This window comes from Carettochelys insculpta, chromosome 15 (assembly GCF_033958435.1).
Source record: "Carettochelys insculpta isolate YL-2023 chromosome 15, ASM3395843v1, whole genome shotgun sequence".
In the NCBI taxonomy this organism is placed as follows: domain Eukaryota; kingdom Metazoa; phylum Chordata; order Testudines; family Carettochelyidae; genus Carettochelys; species Carettochelys insculpta.
Genome location: NC_134151.1, coordinates 39,742,428 through 39,758,261, shown reverse-complemented (window position 1 = coordinate 39,758,261; position 15,834 = coordinate 39,742,428). Strand labels below are relative to the sequence as shown.

At 69.1% G+C, this 15,834-nt stretch overlaps 1 protein-coding gene across 2 annotated transcripts; it reads left to right on the top strand.

Annotated features, from left to right (window-relative positions):
• Positions 1–257: 257 nt before the first annotated feature.
• RGS14 (regulator of G protein signaling 14) lies at positions 258–15,641 on the top strand. 2 transcript variants are annotated; one of them, XM_075009923.1, is made up of 14 exons: positions 258–383; positions 3,047–3,068; positions 4,701–4,855; positions 6,311–6,403; positions 7,104–7,247; positions 9,844–9,993; positions 10,225–10,345; positions 10,498–10,883; positions 11,114–11,190; positions 11,627–11,753; positions 12,347–12,428; positions 13,540–13,598; positions 13,943–14,036; positions 14,840–15,641. In XM_075009923.1, exons 1-14 carry the CDS (start codon positions 339–341, stop codon positions 14,992–14,994), a joined length of 1,710 nt encoding a protein of 569 aa, XP_074866024.1. In that variant the 5' UTR covers positions 258–338; the 3' UTR covers positions 14,995–15,641. The 2 variants fall into 2 exon arrangements, with proteins under 2 accessions (XP_074866024.1, XP_074866025.1); XM_075009924.1 differs by lacking the exons at positions 10,225–10,345; positions 10,498–10,883.
• Positions 15,642–15,834: the final 193 nt, after the last annotated feature.

Genomic DNA, 15,834 nt, shown 5'->3' with positions numbered 1-15,834 from the left:
TCCATCAGGGCCAGCTGCCTCCCCTGGCGGCCAGGCCTCGTCTCCTGGGGACTGGCAGTGCTGGCGTCCGCGCCCGAGCCTTGGGGCGTGTAGCCCAGGCCCTGGGGCGGGGACGGGGGGGCCGTGCTTCAGGCAGGGAGGCTCCTCGAGAAACCCCAGTTCTAGCTGCGGTTTGGTTTCCATGGTGACACTTCCTGCGGTGGCGAAAAGAGGTAGTGAGCAGCCCGGCAGCCCGGCAGCGAGCGTCCTGCGCTGCTCCTCTGCCCGGGCTGCCCGCAGCCCGCTGGCCTGCCCTGGGCTTGCCTGCCCAGCCCCATGCTGCCAGCCCCCAGCTGAGGATGCCCGGGAAAGTGAAGCACCTGAGTGTGGAAAACAGCCACCTGGTGAGTGCAAGGCCTGCTGGGTGCTTGGCTGGGAGCCGGGCCGGCTGCGCTGGGGGTGCGACTGGGCCATGCCGGACCTGTGGTGCTCGGCTGGCCCTGGCCAGGGAGGTTCCCCCAGGATGTGCTGGGGGAGGCTGCCCCCCCCACCAGCCAATCTGTGCTGGCTGGAGGTTGCTGGTGCTGGGCCACTAGAAGGCACCAGCTCTGGGTGCTACCCCCCAGCCCGGGCCGCTCTCCTGCAGAGGAAGCGAATGGACAGCTGGTATCCTGGGCCTTGGGGCAGGGGGGCGGCTCAGGCTCCCTGACTCCAGGGTGGCTCAGTGCAGCTGGTACCCTGCCCCCACACAGCTCTGCTGCCTTCAGAGGATGCTGAGCAATGGGCCCAGGGCCAGGTGCTGGCTGGGGGTGATACTGCAGGGAGGTGCGGGGACTTGCAGAGTCTGTCCCAGAGATGCCGGCAGCTCACAGCCACCTTTTCCAGGCAGAAACACCATCACCAATCTGCCTGGCTTGCACCCTTGAGCAGGCTGGGTTGGGCTGAGGCCAGAAAGGCTGGGGGCCATGGGGGGGTGCAGCCCCCGTGAGAGGCCCTGGCAGGCCTGGGTGTGAGCAGCGCACAGGACTCAAAGAGTGGAGGGATGGGAGGAGTCTGTGGGTTTGGACTGAGCAGCATGAACCCAGCTGGGGCCTGGCAGGCAAGGGATGATAAGCGGGGGTGGGAGCTACGTAGCAGGCAGGCAGGGCAGGGCAGGGCTGGGGGAGCAGGCGGGCAGGGCAGGGCAGGGCTGGGGGAGCAGGTGGGCAGGGCAGGGCTGGGGGAGCAGGCGGGCAGGGCAGGGCAGGGCTGGGGGAGCAGGCGGGCAGGGCAGGGCTGGGGGAGCAGGCGGGCAGGGCAGGGCAGGGCTGGGGGAGCAGGCGGCCAGGGCAGGGCTGGGGGAGCAGGCGGGCAGGGCAGGGCAGGGCTGGGGGAGCAGGCAGGCAGGGCAGGGCTGGGGGAGCAGGCGGGCAGGGCAGGGCAGGGCTGGGGGAGCAGGCGGGCAGGGCAGGGCAGGGCTGGGGGAGCAGGCGGGCAGGGCAGGGCAGGGCTGGGGGAGCAGGCGGGCAGGGCTGGGGGAGCAGGCAGGGCAGGGCAGGGCAGGGCTGGGGGAGCAGGCAGGCAGGGCAGGGCTGGGGGAGCAGGCAGGCAGGGCAGGGCTGGGGGAGCAGGCGGGCAGGGCAGGGCAGGGCTGGGGGAGCAGGCGGCCAGGGCAGGGCAGGGCTGGGGGAGTAGGCGGGCAGGGCAGGGCAGGGCTGGGGGAGCAGGCGGCCAGGGCAGGGCTGGGGGAGCAGGCGGGCAGGGCAGGGCAGGGCTGGGGGAGCAGGCGGGCAGGGCAGGGCAGGGCTGGGGGAGCAGGCGGGCAGGGCAGGGCTGCGGGAGCAGGCGGGCAGGGCAGGGCAGGGCTGGGGGAGCAGGCGGGCAGGCAGGGCAGGGCTGGGGGAGCAGGCGGGCAGGGCAGGGCAGGGCTGGGGAGCAGGCGGGCAGGGCAGGGCAGGGCTGGGGGAGCAGGCGGGCAGGCAGGGCAGGGCTGGGGAGCAGGCGGCCAGGGCAGGGCTGGGAGATCAGGCAGGCAGGACTGCATAGAAGGCGGGCAGGGCAGAGCTGGATGCGGGGAAGGGGTACGCTGGGTCTAACACATACATGACCTGTGCGCCAGACACCAGGAAGCCTTGGGTCAGTTGCCTAGGTGGGAGCAGTTCCCTCATCTCCAGCTTTCGGAAAGGGGATGCCAGGTCTGAATTTTCAGGGGGCAAAGGGGAGCTGCTCCCCATTTGGGTGCCTGGTTTCTGGAGACCCTGGATGGCTCAGAACTGTTGGGCTGCAGGGTGCTGTGCTGGCAGGATGCACAGCCCGTCACAGGCAGCCCCAGTGGTGTGGAAAGCCCTCCATGGCCCTGGTCCTCAGCACCCAGGAGCGTGTCTGACAGCCATTCGCCAGGGCCAGGAGCCATGGGGTGTGGCAGGCCGTGGGTGGCCATGGGCTGCTGGAGGCTGCATTAGCTGGCAGAGAACGCATTGCCTGCCCTCCTCCCTGCCGCGAGCCCCAGGTGGGGAGCTCTTCCACAGGGGCAGGGTGCTGCCATACAGAAACGCCTGCTCCAAGGGCTGGGAGGCAGCCTGCAGCTGTCAGCATATTGGAGGCTGACTTCCTCTGCCTTTTCCTGCCCTCCCTCCCCTTCCTGTGCTGCAGTGCCGCAGCTGATAGCATCAGCCCTTGCTCAATCCCCTCGGTGAGAGGGCACGGCAGAACACTCAGCTTGCCAGCTGGCTGTGGCCCAGCCGGGCAGGGTAAACATCAGGAGCCCAGCTCCACGCGAATGCTGGATGGCTCCTGCACACAGCAAGCACCCGCGCTGGGGGCCAGCTGGCTTCCGGGGTGCTCCAAGGTGACTCAGGGCTGCACTGCTCCCCTGTGCCCCTGCCTAAATTGTAATTGCTAAATGGGGTGCGCCTTCATGTCCCTCCCTGCCCCTCTGGGTGGCCCTCCCTGCACCCCAATCCTGCAGGCACCAGTCACCATGTCCTTGCATGCCCCTGGGCTGAGCCCCTCTCCCCCAGGAGCTCCCTATAGCTGCAGGGTGCAGGCCTGGGATCCTGGCTGACCTCTCCTCCTCCTGTCCTTGCAGAGCCTGGCTGTGTCGGATGGAGGTGAGTCGGACCCTGGTGGGGAGATGTGGACAGGGGTGGGGGTGGAGGGTGCTGGGAGAAACCCAGGTGTTACCTGCACACAGTTCTCTATTATACGCTGTACGGGCGCCCACCTAAACTCAGTTCCTAGGCACCTCACTTCACCCGCTGTGGGCCCTGGGCTCCATTTCTCTCAGACAGTAACACCCTTACCCTCTGAACCCCACCCCCGGGCATCTGACAAAGCGGGTCTTCGCCCACGAGAGCTCATGCTCCAAAATATCTGTTAGTCTATGAGGTCCCACAAGGCTTCTTGTTGTTCTCAAAGCTACAGACTAACGTGGCTCCCTCTCTGATACTTGTCATCCTTAACCACTGTTTGTTACAATCACCCCCGCAGGGCTCACCCACCGTGCAGCCAGTGCTCACCACGCCCCATAAGACAGAAAAACTTCTCTCAATGCCCATCAGGAGCAGGTCCGTCTGAGGGACTGTGGCTTCTGCATAGCGTCATTGGCGGGGCGGAGGGCTGGCAGCCCCGGTCTTGGGGCTCTAGCCTGACCTTGCTTCGCAAAGAGCTGCCTTTTTCTGTGGGAAAGGCCAGCTTCTGTAGTGAACGAGCCCTGCTGAGCTGTACCTCAGCAATTGTTTTTCTGAACTTTGACTAAGGAGTCCTCACTTAGTGTACGAAATTCCCTCCTACTGGGCTGCTGCTCTGGAAAATTCAGCGTGTAATAGATCGGAGCGGCCAGGGGCCCAGGGAGCCTCAGCCAGACAGTTCCGAGGGGCCCCAGCGCCCGGACGCGAGAGAGGAAGATTTCCCACCCGGCTGCTGAGCTGTGGTTGCTGGCTGGACAGGATGCTGGGCACTGTTGGCTGCGACCCGCTGGGGAGCCGTGTGTTGCCTGGTGCTGGTGGGTGCCCAGGGCAGGAGAGCGCATTGTGCTCCTGTCCTGGAGCTGGAAAGGGAGGCCGTGACTTTCTGCTTCTCCCCACCGGCTGCTGCTCCCCTGAGCTGGCTGCAGGCGAAGGCCTTAGGCCTCCCAATATGGCTATATCCTTCCACGTGAACAGTGACCAGCTTGTCTCAGTGCCCAGCCTTAGGGCTGCTCAGCCACAGTCCAGAGCCCCTGGCCCCACACTGCCTGGGGACGGGGGGGCCGAGCTCCCTCCCCGCCCGCATTCCCCAGGAGACGGCTTGCTGCCCAGGCACTAGCCTCGCTCCCCGTGCCTGGCACCTGCACAGCTCCTGCTGGGCCCTAGGTACAGAGCCCCCCTGGGCCACTTACAAAACCTTGGCTGTTCTCTGAGGCTGGTGCCCCTCCCTGTCAGGGGGGCTCGCCCATTCCTGAGCCCAAGAGCCTAGGCCCACTGCAGGCCAGACCCCTCCGAGCTGTGCCAGGCTCTTTGCAGGTGCAGTGCTCCCACTCAGGCTCCGTTTGGAAGCGCCTCTCCCCCGTCTGCTGGTGCCCTGCTGGTTTGGATGTGCCAGAGGGGGCCTGTTCCAGGCCATGGGCCCTAGGACTGCAGCTCCTGCTGTGGAGTGCCTGGCTTCAGCATGTAGGGGAGCAGGGCTCCTGGCCTGGCCTGAGAGGACAGCACCCCCCTCCAGCGGGGCAGGGCGAGGGACTGACCCCTCTTTCTGCACCCTAGAGTTAAACAGCTCAGGGCCCCGGGGCAGTAGCCGCAGTGTGAACAGCCTGCCTGGAGCCCAGAATGCAGGCTGCACCGCACGGCTGCCTGTGGCCCGCTGGGCCGAGTCCTTCGAGATGCTGCTGCAGGACCGGGTGGCCATCGCCTACTTCACCGTGAGTCCCAGGGTGTCAGACCCAGCCAGACCTGCCCCGCCCAGCTGCTTCCCGTGTGGGTCTGGGGGATCCTGGCACTGGGTACTGGGACGCAGCATCCCGGCAGTCTTGGGCCTGGGAGTGCTGACGTGCCCTGGCCAGTAGTTGTCCTGCAGCCGCAGGGCCAGCCACAGCAGCCTGCCTAACCCAGCTGCCAGGTGCTGGGGCTGCGAGGGCTCTGGCCGCCCAGCCCTGCCCTCCAGATGGCTGCCTTCCTGGAGCCTTTGACGGAGTCTCTGCTCCATAGCCCCCTGCATGGGGCCAGAGCCGGGCCGGGGCCCTGAGCACGCAGAACCAGCCTCCCGAGGGCCCAGTGCTGCACTTTGGGTCTGCCGACTTTTCAGTGAGATACCTGCCATGGCCTGGCCTGGCTGCTTTCCAGGGACCTGGGAATCCCTGGGCATCAACCCCAGGCCTGGGGCTCTCCCGTGCCAGCTGGTGGTGCTGGGTGGGAAAAGGGCTGGTGCTCTGGGCTGGAGCTGAGCAGGGCTTGGGCTGGTGATGACAGGAGGGGGTTTGTCTGGCTGGGCTTGGCTGGGGCTGGGTGGGGGCAGGGCTGGCAGTGCCGGGCAGGGGCAGGGCTGGCAATGCTGGCAGTGCCAGGCGGGGGCAGGGCTGGCTGTGCTGGCAGTGCCGGGCGGGGGCAGGGCTGGCAGTGCCGGTTGGGGGCAGGGCTGGCTGTGCTGGCAGTGCCAGGCAGGGGCTGTGCTGGGGCTGTGCTGGCAGTGCCGGGCAGGGGCAGGAGTGGCAGTGCTGGGTGGGGGCTGTGCTGGCAGTGCCAGGCAGGGGCTGTGCCGGCAGTGCCGGGCGGGGGCAGGGCTGGCAGTGCTGGCAGTGCCGGGTGGGGCTGTGCTGGCAGTGCCGGGCGGAGGCAGGGCTGGCAGGGCTGGCAGTGCCGGGCGGGGGCAGGGCTGGCAGTGCTGGCAGTGCTGGGTGGGGGCTGTGCTGGCAGTGCTGGGCGGGGGCAGGGCTGGCAGTGCTGGCAGTTGCGGGCAGGGGCAGTGCTGGCAGTGCTGGCAGTGCTGGGTGGGGGCAGTGCTGGCAGTGCTGGGCGGGGGCAGGGCTGGCAGTGCTGGCAGTTGCGGGCAGGGGCAGTGCTGGCAGTGCTGGGCGGGGGCAGGGCTGGCAGGGCTGGCAGTGCTGGGCGGGGGCAGGGCTGGCAGGGCTGGCAGTGCTGGCAGTGCTGGGTGGGGGCAGTGCTGGCAGTGCTGGGCGGGGGCAGGGCTGGCAGTGCTGGCAGTTGCGGGCAGGGGCAGGGCTGGCAGGGCTGGCAGTGCCGGGCGGGGGCAGGGCTGGCAGTGCTGGCAGTGCTGGGTGGGGGCTGTGCTGGCAGTGCCGGGCGCGGGCAGGGCTGGCAGTGCTGGGGCTGGGTGGAGTAGCAGCACCAGTGAGGCTTACGCTCTTCTCCTGTGCCAGGAGTTCCTGAAGAAGGAGTTCAGCGCTGAGAACGTTTACTTCTGGCAGGCGTGCGAGCGGTTCCATCAGATCTCGGCCACAGACACGCAGCAGGTACTGGGCCCACGGGCGGGCTCACGCCTCGGGCCAGCCTCTGCGCCCCACTGCCGGCACCGGGAGCAGAGCCTGCCAGGAGCAGGAGCAGGTGCAGGCTGTGGCTCGCCCCGGGGCTGCCACACTGGGAAGTGGCTCCCAGCCCCTGGCAGCGTTGGAGAGCTCACCGACGGGGCTGCCTACAGGGTTTTGACTAGCAGGGGCTCGCTCAGTCCCCAGCGCAGGGCTGTGCCCATGGGCAAGGGCTGAAGCGAGACAGGGTGGCCTGGGTGGCTTCCCCCACTAGGTGAGGCAACAGGGCTGTGGCCCAGAGGAGGGGCCTCCGCCCGCCGCCCCAGGCAGCAGCCCCAGGGTCGTTCCGCAGCAATGCTTCCCCAGGCCCCATCGCCGCAGGGTCTCTGGGCCCAGGGGCAAGCGAGGGCCTGGCCGGGGCTGGGTGCGCGTGGACAAAGCAGTTCTGCTGAGCGAGAACAGCCCCGGGGAGGGCTGAAGCCGCCTGCTGTGGGGCTCAGGCCAACCTCTGACAGGTGTGGGGCTGGGGCTGGGCCAGGCTCCTGCTTCCTTGTCTCAGTCTGGTGCTGGGGCGCTGGGCTGGACGGCCCTCCCTGGTGCCCCACGTGGCAGCTCATGACGGCTGATGACCTGCTGTGGGTGTGCAGGGCTGGGCCAGGCCTCCCCACTGACAGCTCTGACTCCCCAGCTGGCCCAGGAGGCCCGGCGGATCTACGACAACTTCCTGTCCAGCCACTCCGTCAGCCCGGTGAACATCGACCGGCAGGCCTGGGTCGGGGAGGAGATGCTGGCGGTGCCCACCCCTGACATGTTCCGCGCCCAGCAGCTCCAGGTGAGCACTGCTCTGACACAGCCCCGGCCGCTGGGAGGGGCCATGGAGCCAGCCCCCCAGATTCAGAATGGACGAGCCAGGGACACGTCCCCTGCTCCCATGAGCCGGCAGTGGGGCGGGAATCCTGAGCACCAGGCACTGGGACGCCTCTTCCTGCCTCTGAGAGTGGGGAGAGGTCCTGGCCTGGCTGGGCTCTGGACTGGGTGGGGGAAGGGCTGACTAGGGCTGTCTGTGGGGCAGTGCGGGGGCGCAGGGTGGGGGAGGGCTGACCAGGGCTGTCTGTGGGGCAGTGCGGGGGCGCAGGGTGGGGGAGGGCTGACCAGGGCTGTCTGTGGGGCAGTGTGGGGGCGCAGGGTGGGGGAGGGCTGACCAGGGCTGTCTGTGGGGCAGTGTGGGGCGCAGGGTGGGGGAGGGCTCACCAGGGCTGTCTGCGGGGCAGTGTGGGGCGCAGGGTGGGGGAGGGCTGACCAGGGCTGTGTGCAGGGCACAGGGCAGGGTGGGAATAGGGCTGACCAGGGCTGTCTGTGGGGCAGTGCGGGGGCACAGGGTGGGGGAGGGCTGACCAGGGCTGTCTGTGGTGCAGTGCGGGGGCGCAGGATGTGGGAGGGCTGACCAGGACTGTCTGTGGGGCAGTGCGAGGCGCAGGGCAGGGTGGGGGAGGGCTGACCAGGGCTGTGTGGGGGGGGGCACAGGGTGGGAATAGGGCTGACCAGGGCTGTCTGTGGGGCTGTGCGAGGGTGCAGGGTGGGGAAGGGCTGACCAGGGCTGTGTGTGGGGCAGTGCGGGGGCACAGGGTCAGGGAGGGCTGACCAGGGCTGTCTGTGGGGCAGTACGGGGGCGCAGGGTGGGGGAGGGCTGACCAGGGCTGTCTGTGGGGCAGTGTGGGGCGCAGGGTGGGGGAGGGCTGACCAGGGCTGTCTGTGGGGCAGTGTGGGGCGCAGGGCAGGGTGGGGAAGGGCTGACCAGGGCTGTCTGTGGGGCAGTGCGAGGCACAGGGCAGGGTGGGGGAGGGCTGACCAGGACTGTCTGTGGGGCAGTGCAAGGCGCAGGGCAGGGTGGGGGAGGGCTGACCAGGGCTGTCTGTGGGGCAGTGTGGGGGCACAGGGTGGGAATAGGGGTGACCAGGGCTGTCTGTGGGGCTGTGCGAGGGTGCAGGGTGGGGAAGGGCTGACCAGGGCTGTCTGTGGGGCTGTGCGGGGGCGCCGGGTGGGGGAGGGCTGACCAGGGCTGTGTGTGGGGCTGTGCGGGGGCGTAGGGTGGGGGAGGGCTGACCAGGGCTGTCTGTGGGGCAGTGCGGGGGCACAGGGTCGGGGAGGGCTGACCAGGGCTGTCTGTGGGGCAGTACGGGGGCGCAGGGTGGGGGAGGGCTGACCAGGGCTGTCTGTGGGGCAGTGTGGGGGCACAGGGTGGGAATAGGGCTGACCAGGGCTGTCTGTGGGGTAGTGTGGGGCGCAGGGTGGGGGAGGGATGACCAGGGCTGTCTGTGGGGCAGTGTGGGGGCACAGGGTGGTAATAGGGCTGACCAGGGCTGTGTGGGGGCAAAGGGTGGGGGAGGGCTGACCAGGGCTGTCTGTGGGGCAGTGTGGGGGTGCAGGGTGGGGGAGGGCTGACCAGGGCAGTGTGGGGGCGCAGGGTGGGGGAGGGCTGACCAGGGCTGTCTGTGGGGCAGTGTGGGGGCACAGGGTGGGAATAGGGCTGACCAGGGCTGTCTGTGGGGTAGTGTGGGGCGCAGGGTGGGGGAGGGATGACCAGGGCTGTCTGTGGGGCAGTGTGGGGGCACAGGGTGGGAATAGGGCTGACCAGGGCTGTGTGGGGGCACAGGGTGGGGGAGGGCTGACCAGGGCTGTCTGTGGGGCAGTGTGGGGGTGCAGGGTGGGGGAGGGCTGACCAGGGCTGTGTGGGGGCACAGGGTGGGGGAGGGCTGACCAGGGCTGTCTGTGGGGCAGTGTGGGGGTGCAGGGTGGTAATAGGGCTGACCAGGGCAGTGTGGAGGCGCAGGGTGGGGGAGGGCTGACCAGGGCTGTCTGTGGGGCAGTGTGGGGGCACAGGGTGGGGGAGGGCTGAGCAGGGCTGTGTGGGGGCGCAGGGTGGGGGAGGGTTGACCAGGGCTGTCTGTGGGGCAGTGTGGGGCGCAGGGTGGGGGAGGGCTGACCAGGGCTGTCTGGGGGGCACTGTGGGGGCACAGGGTGGGAATAGGGCTGACCAGGGCTGTGTGGGGGCGCAGGGTGGGGGAGGGCTGACCAGGGCAGTGCGGGGGCGCAGGGTGGGGGAGGGCTGACCAGGGCAGTGTAGGGGCGCAGGGTGGGAATAGGGCTGACCAGGGCTGTCTGTGGGGCAGTGTGGGGGCAGAGGGTGGGAATAGGGCTGACCAGGGCTGTGTGGGGGGTGCAGGGTGGGGGAGGGCTGACCAGGGCTGTCTGTGGGGCAGTGTGGGGGCACAGGATGGGGGAGGGCTGACCAGGGCAGTGCGGGGCACAGGGTGGGGGAGAGCTGACCAGGGCTGTGTGGGGGTGCAGGGTGGGGGAGGGCTGACCAGGGCTGTCTGTGGGGCGCAGGGTGGGTCAGGCAGCACTAACGAGCTCTCCCTCCCGCTCAGATCTTTAACCTGATGAAGTTCGACAGCTACGCGCGCTTCGTGCGCTCCCCGCTGTACCAGGCCTGCCTGAGCGCTGAGAAGGAGGGGCAGCCGCTCCCCGCCTGGCCGGCTCATGCCCAGCACCGCAGCCCCCCGCCTGACCCAGGCCAGGTACCCGCCCCGCGTCCCAGCCCAGAGCGGCGCCGACAGGCCGGGCTGCTGGAAGGGCTGCCAATGTGGGCACCGTGCAACCCAGCTTGGCCTGAGCTGAGCGGTGTCGCACCAGGGGGCCTGGGGCACACAGCGGGGAGGGGGCAGTGTCTCCCCCAGGACTCGGTGTCGCGGGGCGGGCGGGGGCAGCCCCTGTGCCCTGAGCCAGGGTCTGCTTCTCTTGTCCCCTAGAAGGCGAAGCTGAAGCCGGGGAAGTCGCTGCCACTGGGGGTGGAGGTGGCTGGCAGCTGTGCTGGCAGGAGCCCCCAGAGGTCCTTCAGGAGAGCCAAGCAGAGAGAGCCCTCGTGGACCGGTGAGCCCCATGCCGGCCCCGCCTGGCTCCCGTCCCACGGCCTCTGGCTGCTCCCTGCCACAGGGCCCAGAGCTGGCCCCCCACGCTGGCCCAGGCACTGCAGGGCACTGGCAGCGCCCACCCTGACCCCAAGCCATCCCTCTGTGCCCTAGAGCTGGGAGACAGCAGTGAGGGCCTGTCCCTGTGGCGCGAGTCCCAGGGCTCCTTGAACTCCTCTGCCAGCCTGGACCTGGGCTTCCTCTTGGCGTCCTGCGGCGGCAGCGGCAGCTCCCAGCTGGACGTAAGCGCGCAGCTGCCGGAGCCATTGCCTGGCTGCACCGCCTCTTCGCCACACGGCCACAGGAGGAGCCTGGGCGGCACAGAGCCTGAGCCGCAAGCCCGGCCCAGCAAGTACTGCTGCGTGTACCTGCCGGACGGCACAGCCTCACTGGCCTCCGTGCGGGCCGGGCTCTCCATCCGCGACATGCTAGCAGGCCTCTGCGAGAAGCGCGGCTTCAGCCTCCCGGACATCAAGGTCTACCTGGTGGGAAAGGAACAGGTAGGGCTGGGCTGGGCTGGAGGAGGTAGCTGGGCAGGCTGGGCCCTGACCCGGCCCTGCACTGAGACCTGGCGCACCGCCCTGCAGACAGGACTTCCCTGAGCCCGGGCTGGGGGGCTCAGAGCCCCATCTCCTGTGGGAGGGGCTGTGTCTCGGGCAGAGCCTCGTGGCGCATGCTGGAGGAGGCGCACTCTGGGTCTGACTGTCTCCTCTGGGCTGGCTCTTCCCAGAAGGCGCTGGTGCTGGACCAGGACAGCGTGGTTCTGATGGACCAGGAGGTGAAGCTGGAGAACAGAGTCAGCTTCGAGTGAGTGGCAGCTGCTGGGCGAATGACCCTGGCACTCTGGGGGAGCAGCACCTGCAAGACAGGCTCTGAAATGTCCCTGGCTCCCCATGGCTGGCGTGGGGCACGGCAGTGGCTCTGGTGCTGAGCGTAGTGGTGCTCACGCCCCCAGCCAGCTGGGGCAGGCCCTCCGAAGAGCAGACAAGCATGGCTCTGCTCTGCCCCTGCACACACTGGCCTGGGCGTTGCAGGGCACTGGCAGTGCTCAGCCTTACTGGCTAGCAAAGGCCGTTCTGCTCATCCCTGCCCTACACAGCCTCATCTCCTCCGCTGCTGCCTGCCCCACACTGCCTTGCTCAGCCCTGCCCCAGCCCTGCCGTGTCCCGCTGCCAGGTCTTGCTCCACCCTGTGCTGCATGGCCCATCCTGCCCCAGGTTCCTTCCTACATCTGTCTTCGCAGGCTGGAAATCAGCCCCCTGAGTAAAACCGTGCGCATCACTGCCAAGTCGACCAAGTGCCTGCGGGAGGCTCTGCAGCCGGTGCTGGGGAAGTACGGTGTGGATGTGGAGCAGGCGTTGCTGCGGCGGGTAAGAGCTGCCGGGCAGCTGTGGCAGAGGGCGATTCCCCACACCCCGCAGAGGCCTAGGACCCCGCAGAAATTGGGCACCTGTCTCACAGTGCTGGAGAGAAGCATCCCCTGGCCACCCAGGGCTTCAGCAGCAGGGTCAGCTCTTTGTCCCGGCCAGACTAGGGCTTCCGCTGCATGCAGTGACTCAGCCACAGAGCTCAGTGCTGGGGCTGCCGACATGGCTTCCCCAGAGGCTGCCCACCCGCCTGCCCGTGGGCAGAGCTCCTGTGCCAGGGACTGGGCCGCCTGCGCGTGGGCAGAGCTCCTTCCCCAGGGACTGGGCCGCCTGCGCGTGGGCAGAGCTCCTGTGCCAGGGACTGGGCCGCCTGTGCGTGGGCAGAACTCCTGTGCCAGGGACTGGGCCGCCTGCGCGTGGGCAGAGCTCCTGCGCCAGGGACTGGGCCGCCTGCGCGTGGGCAGAGCTCCTGTGCCAGGGATTCCCCTCCCACCTGGGTGTGGCTTGGGGCCTCGCTGCCCCTTGTACTGTGGCCAGGGCCTGCTGTCTCTGCTCTCACTGCTCTATCCCATTGGCCACCCCCCGTGCTGGTGCAGCAGGGCGATGCAGGAGCCGTGGACCTCGAGAAGCTGGTTGGCACCGTGGCTGCACAGAGGCTGATCCTGGAAGCTGCGACAGGTGCGTCCCTCGGGCGAGAGGCCAGGCTGCAGCGCCCCTGCCACCCAGCTGCCTGCCCAAAGCAGCCCACGCCCGTGGCTGGCCCAGGGCCCTGTGGGCCGTGTTCCTGGGAAGCTGCTCAGGAGACATCGCAGTGGCACCCGGCTGACTGGCAGAGCGCCCCCAGCCGGCAGCTTGCGTCTCCTGGTGGGCACAGCCGCATGCGCCCCCGGGCACAGCCATGGCTCTGTGCGTGGATGGGACGACCCTGCCCAGAGCAGCATTTGGCAGGAGCATTGCAGTGGCGCCCGGGAAGTCAGGTGCTTCCCCTTCCCTGGGCAGGCCCAGCCTCTGCCCCCATGGGCCACAGTGTGCCCTGCGCTCTTCCTGGGGACAGGGGCACCGCCCTGCGCCGTTCCTGGGGGCCGGGGCACCGCCCTGCGCCGTTCCTGGGGGCCGGGGCACCGCCCTGCGCCGTTCCTGGGGGACAGGGGCACCGCCCTGCGCCGTTCCTGGGGTGTTTAGGGGCAGGGGCACAGCCCTGTGCCATTCCTGGGGTGTTTAGGGGGCAGCGGCACCGCCCCGTGCCATTCCTGGGGTGTTTAGGGGGCAGGGGCACCGCCCTGCGCCGTTCCTGGGGTGTTTAGGGGGCAGGGGCACCGCCCTGCACCGTTCCTGGGGTGTTTAGGGGGCAGCGGCACCGCCCTGCACCGTTCCTGGGGTGTTTAGGGGGCAGGGGCACCGCCCTGCGCCGTTCCTGGGGTGTTTAGGGGGCAGGGGCACCGCCCCGCACCGTTCCTGGGGTGTTTAGGGGGCAGCGGCACCGCCCCGTGCCATTCCGGGGGTGTTTAGGGGGCAGGGGCACCGCCCTGCGCCGTTCCTGGGGTGTTTAGGGGGCAGGGGCACCGCCCTGCGCCGTTCCTGGGGTGTTTAGGGGGCAGCGGCACCGCCCTGCGCCGTTCCTGGGGTGTTTAGGGGGCAGGGGCACCGCCCTGCGCCGTTCCTGGGGTGTTTAGGGAGCAGCGGCACCGCCCTGCGCCGTTCCTGGGGTGTTTAGGGGGCAGGGGCACCGCCCCGTGCCATTCCGGGGGCCAGGCATTCAGACTGACTTGCTGAGGTACTTGCCTTGCAGAAGGGAAAGCGACAGGCGCCTGTGACACCGCTCAGGCCCCTTGCCCCCCTCAGTGCAAGGTGAGTTTGATGAGTGGAGACAGCGCTGGGGGGGACTGACGAGGGGGGTGGACGACGGGGGGCAGTGCTGGGGGGGCGGGCGATGGAGGGGCAGCGCTAGGCCAGGCCTGAGCTGTGGCTGAGCCTGGCCTGGCCTGGGGGTCCTCAGACCTGTGGCTCTCCCAGGGCAGCCAGCCTGGCAGGCACAGGGCGCCTTTGGGTGCGTGTGCGGGGAGCTGAGTGGGGGCGCGGCGGGTGCAGCCAGGCTGGCTTTGGGCCGGCTCTGTGACCCGAAGGGAGGCTGATCTCCCTGCCGGGTGGGCTCTGACCTCGCCCCGCTGCTGAGCGTGCTCCCCCCCGGGCAGGACCCACCGCTGGAAGCAGAGGCGCCCGCCTCCTTCGCCAGGCCACGGCCCCCACCCCCGCAGAGCGCGAACCGGCACACGTACGACCTGGAAGGTGGGCAGCGCGGCACCGCCCACTCGGCAGCCAGGCCTGGGGGGCGGCCCGGGGTGTGCTGGGCAGAACGTGTCCGAGGCACACTCAGGGCCAGACAGCAGTGGGCAAACAGGGGCTGGGAGATGGGGTCTGAGGCAGGTGGGGCTCCAGGAGCAGCATGAGGAGCAGAAGGGGGCTGTGGGGGGGAGGTCTGAGTGCTGTGTGGGGCTGTGTGGGTGGCAGTTTGAGGGCCGGATGGGGTTGTGGGGGGGTGTGTCTGAGTGCTGGGTGGGGCTGTGGGGGGGGCGGTTTGAGGGATGGATGGGGTTGTGGGGGGGGGTCTGAGTGCCGGGTGGGGCTGTGGGGGTGGGGCTTAGTGCCAGGTGGGGCTGTGGGCCAGGTGGGGTTGTGGGGGGGGGTGGTTTGAGGGCCACATGGGGTTGTGGGGGGGTGTCTGAGTGCCAGGTGGGGCTGTGGGGGGGGTCTGAGTGCCGGGTGGGGCTGTGGGCCGGGGGGGCTGTAGGGGGGGCGGTTTGAGGGCCGGATGGGGCTGTGGGGGCGGGGTCTGAGTGCCAGGTGGGGCTGCGGGCCAGGTGGGGCTGTGGGGGGGGGGTCTGAGTGCCAGGTGGGGCTGCGGGCCAGGTGGGGCTGTGGGGGGGGGGGTCTGAGTGCCAGGTGGGGCTGCGGGCCAGGTGGGGCTGTGGGGGGGGGGGGTCTGAGTGCCAGGTGGGGCTGCGGGCCAGGTGGGGCTGTGGGGGAGAGTTCTGGGGATTCTGGCACAGTCTGGCTCTGCCCAGTGACCCTCTCTCCCTCTGTCCCTGCAGGGCTGGTGGAGCTGCTGAACCGGGCCCAGAGCTGCCAGGCCAACGACCAGCGTGGGCTGCTCTCCAAAGAGGTCCTGGTCCTGCCTGACTTCCTGCAGCTCCCGAGGCAGGACGCTTGCCCCAGCGAGGGCTGTGAGCAGCAGCCTGGCTCCTGAAATGCAGCCCAGCCCTCCCCACAGGGAGCTGCGGCCTGGGCTCAGCCACCTGCCCCCGCTGAACTGCACTTCCTTCAGCGCCAGTGCTGGGGATCCCCAGCCCCACATTGTCCTCAGCCCCAGCGCCCTGGCCCCATCCGGCCTCCGTAAAGTGCTCGGGCCCAAGACTGTTGTGTAGTGCCGCTGTGAGCTGCCATGCTCCACCCCAGGGGCAGCTGCATCTCCGAGGCCAGTGACAGGAGCCTGTATATAGTTTGTACGTCAGTCGTCTTCAAGCACTTTAGGATGTAATATATGCCTGATTAACAATCCGCATGGCACAGTGCCTCTGCTGCCGACCCCAGAGCAATGGGGGCGAGGAAGCTGCAGCCCCCACCACCACTGCCTGTGTCCGCACATGGGCCAAGGCAAGATGGCAGCTGCCCTGGGGAGGCCCTTGGGGTGACGTGTCGGTGGAGGGGGGATGGTGGTGGAGTCTGTCCCAGTACCCCAGGGGGATGCTAGGGGCGCTGTGCTGCCACGTGGGGTGTGGGGTCTGTCCCAGTGCCCAAGGGCAGCGCTGGGTGCTGTGCTGCAGGGAAGTGGACAGGGTCTGTCCCAGCGCCCAAGGAGGTGCTGTGCTGCAGGGAGGGGGCCATATCTCTCTCTGTGGGCAGCGCCAGGGGTACTGTCCCAGGGAGTGGGGTGGGGTGTGTCCCAGTGGCAACATTAGGGGGTGCCAAAGAGTGGGGGGGCGCTAGGGGATGCTCTAGTGCCTAGCCCTGGAGGATGAGGGAGCTGGGGGGGGGCGGGGGGGGGCTACACTTACTGGCCTTTTGCTCCTGAGATTTCCACTCCACT

What these genes read in the sequence shown, in the direction of transcription:
- RGS14 (XM_075009923.1), top strand. Translation starts at nt 339, where the DNA reads ATGCCCGGGAAAGTGAAGCACCTGAGTGTGGAAAACAGCCACCTG. An exon ending in CGGCCACAGACACGCAGCAG is followed by an intron (nt 6,404 to 7,103) that starts GTACTGGGCCCA and finishes CTGACTCCCCAG; the next exon opens with CTGGCCCAGGAGGCCCGGCG. An exon ending in GCACACGTACGACCTGGAAG is followed by an intron (nt 14,037 to 14,839) that starts GTGGGCAGCGCG and finishes CTGTCCCTGCAG; the next exon opens with GGCTGGTGGAGCTGCTGAAC.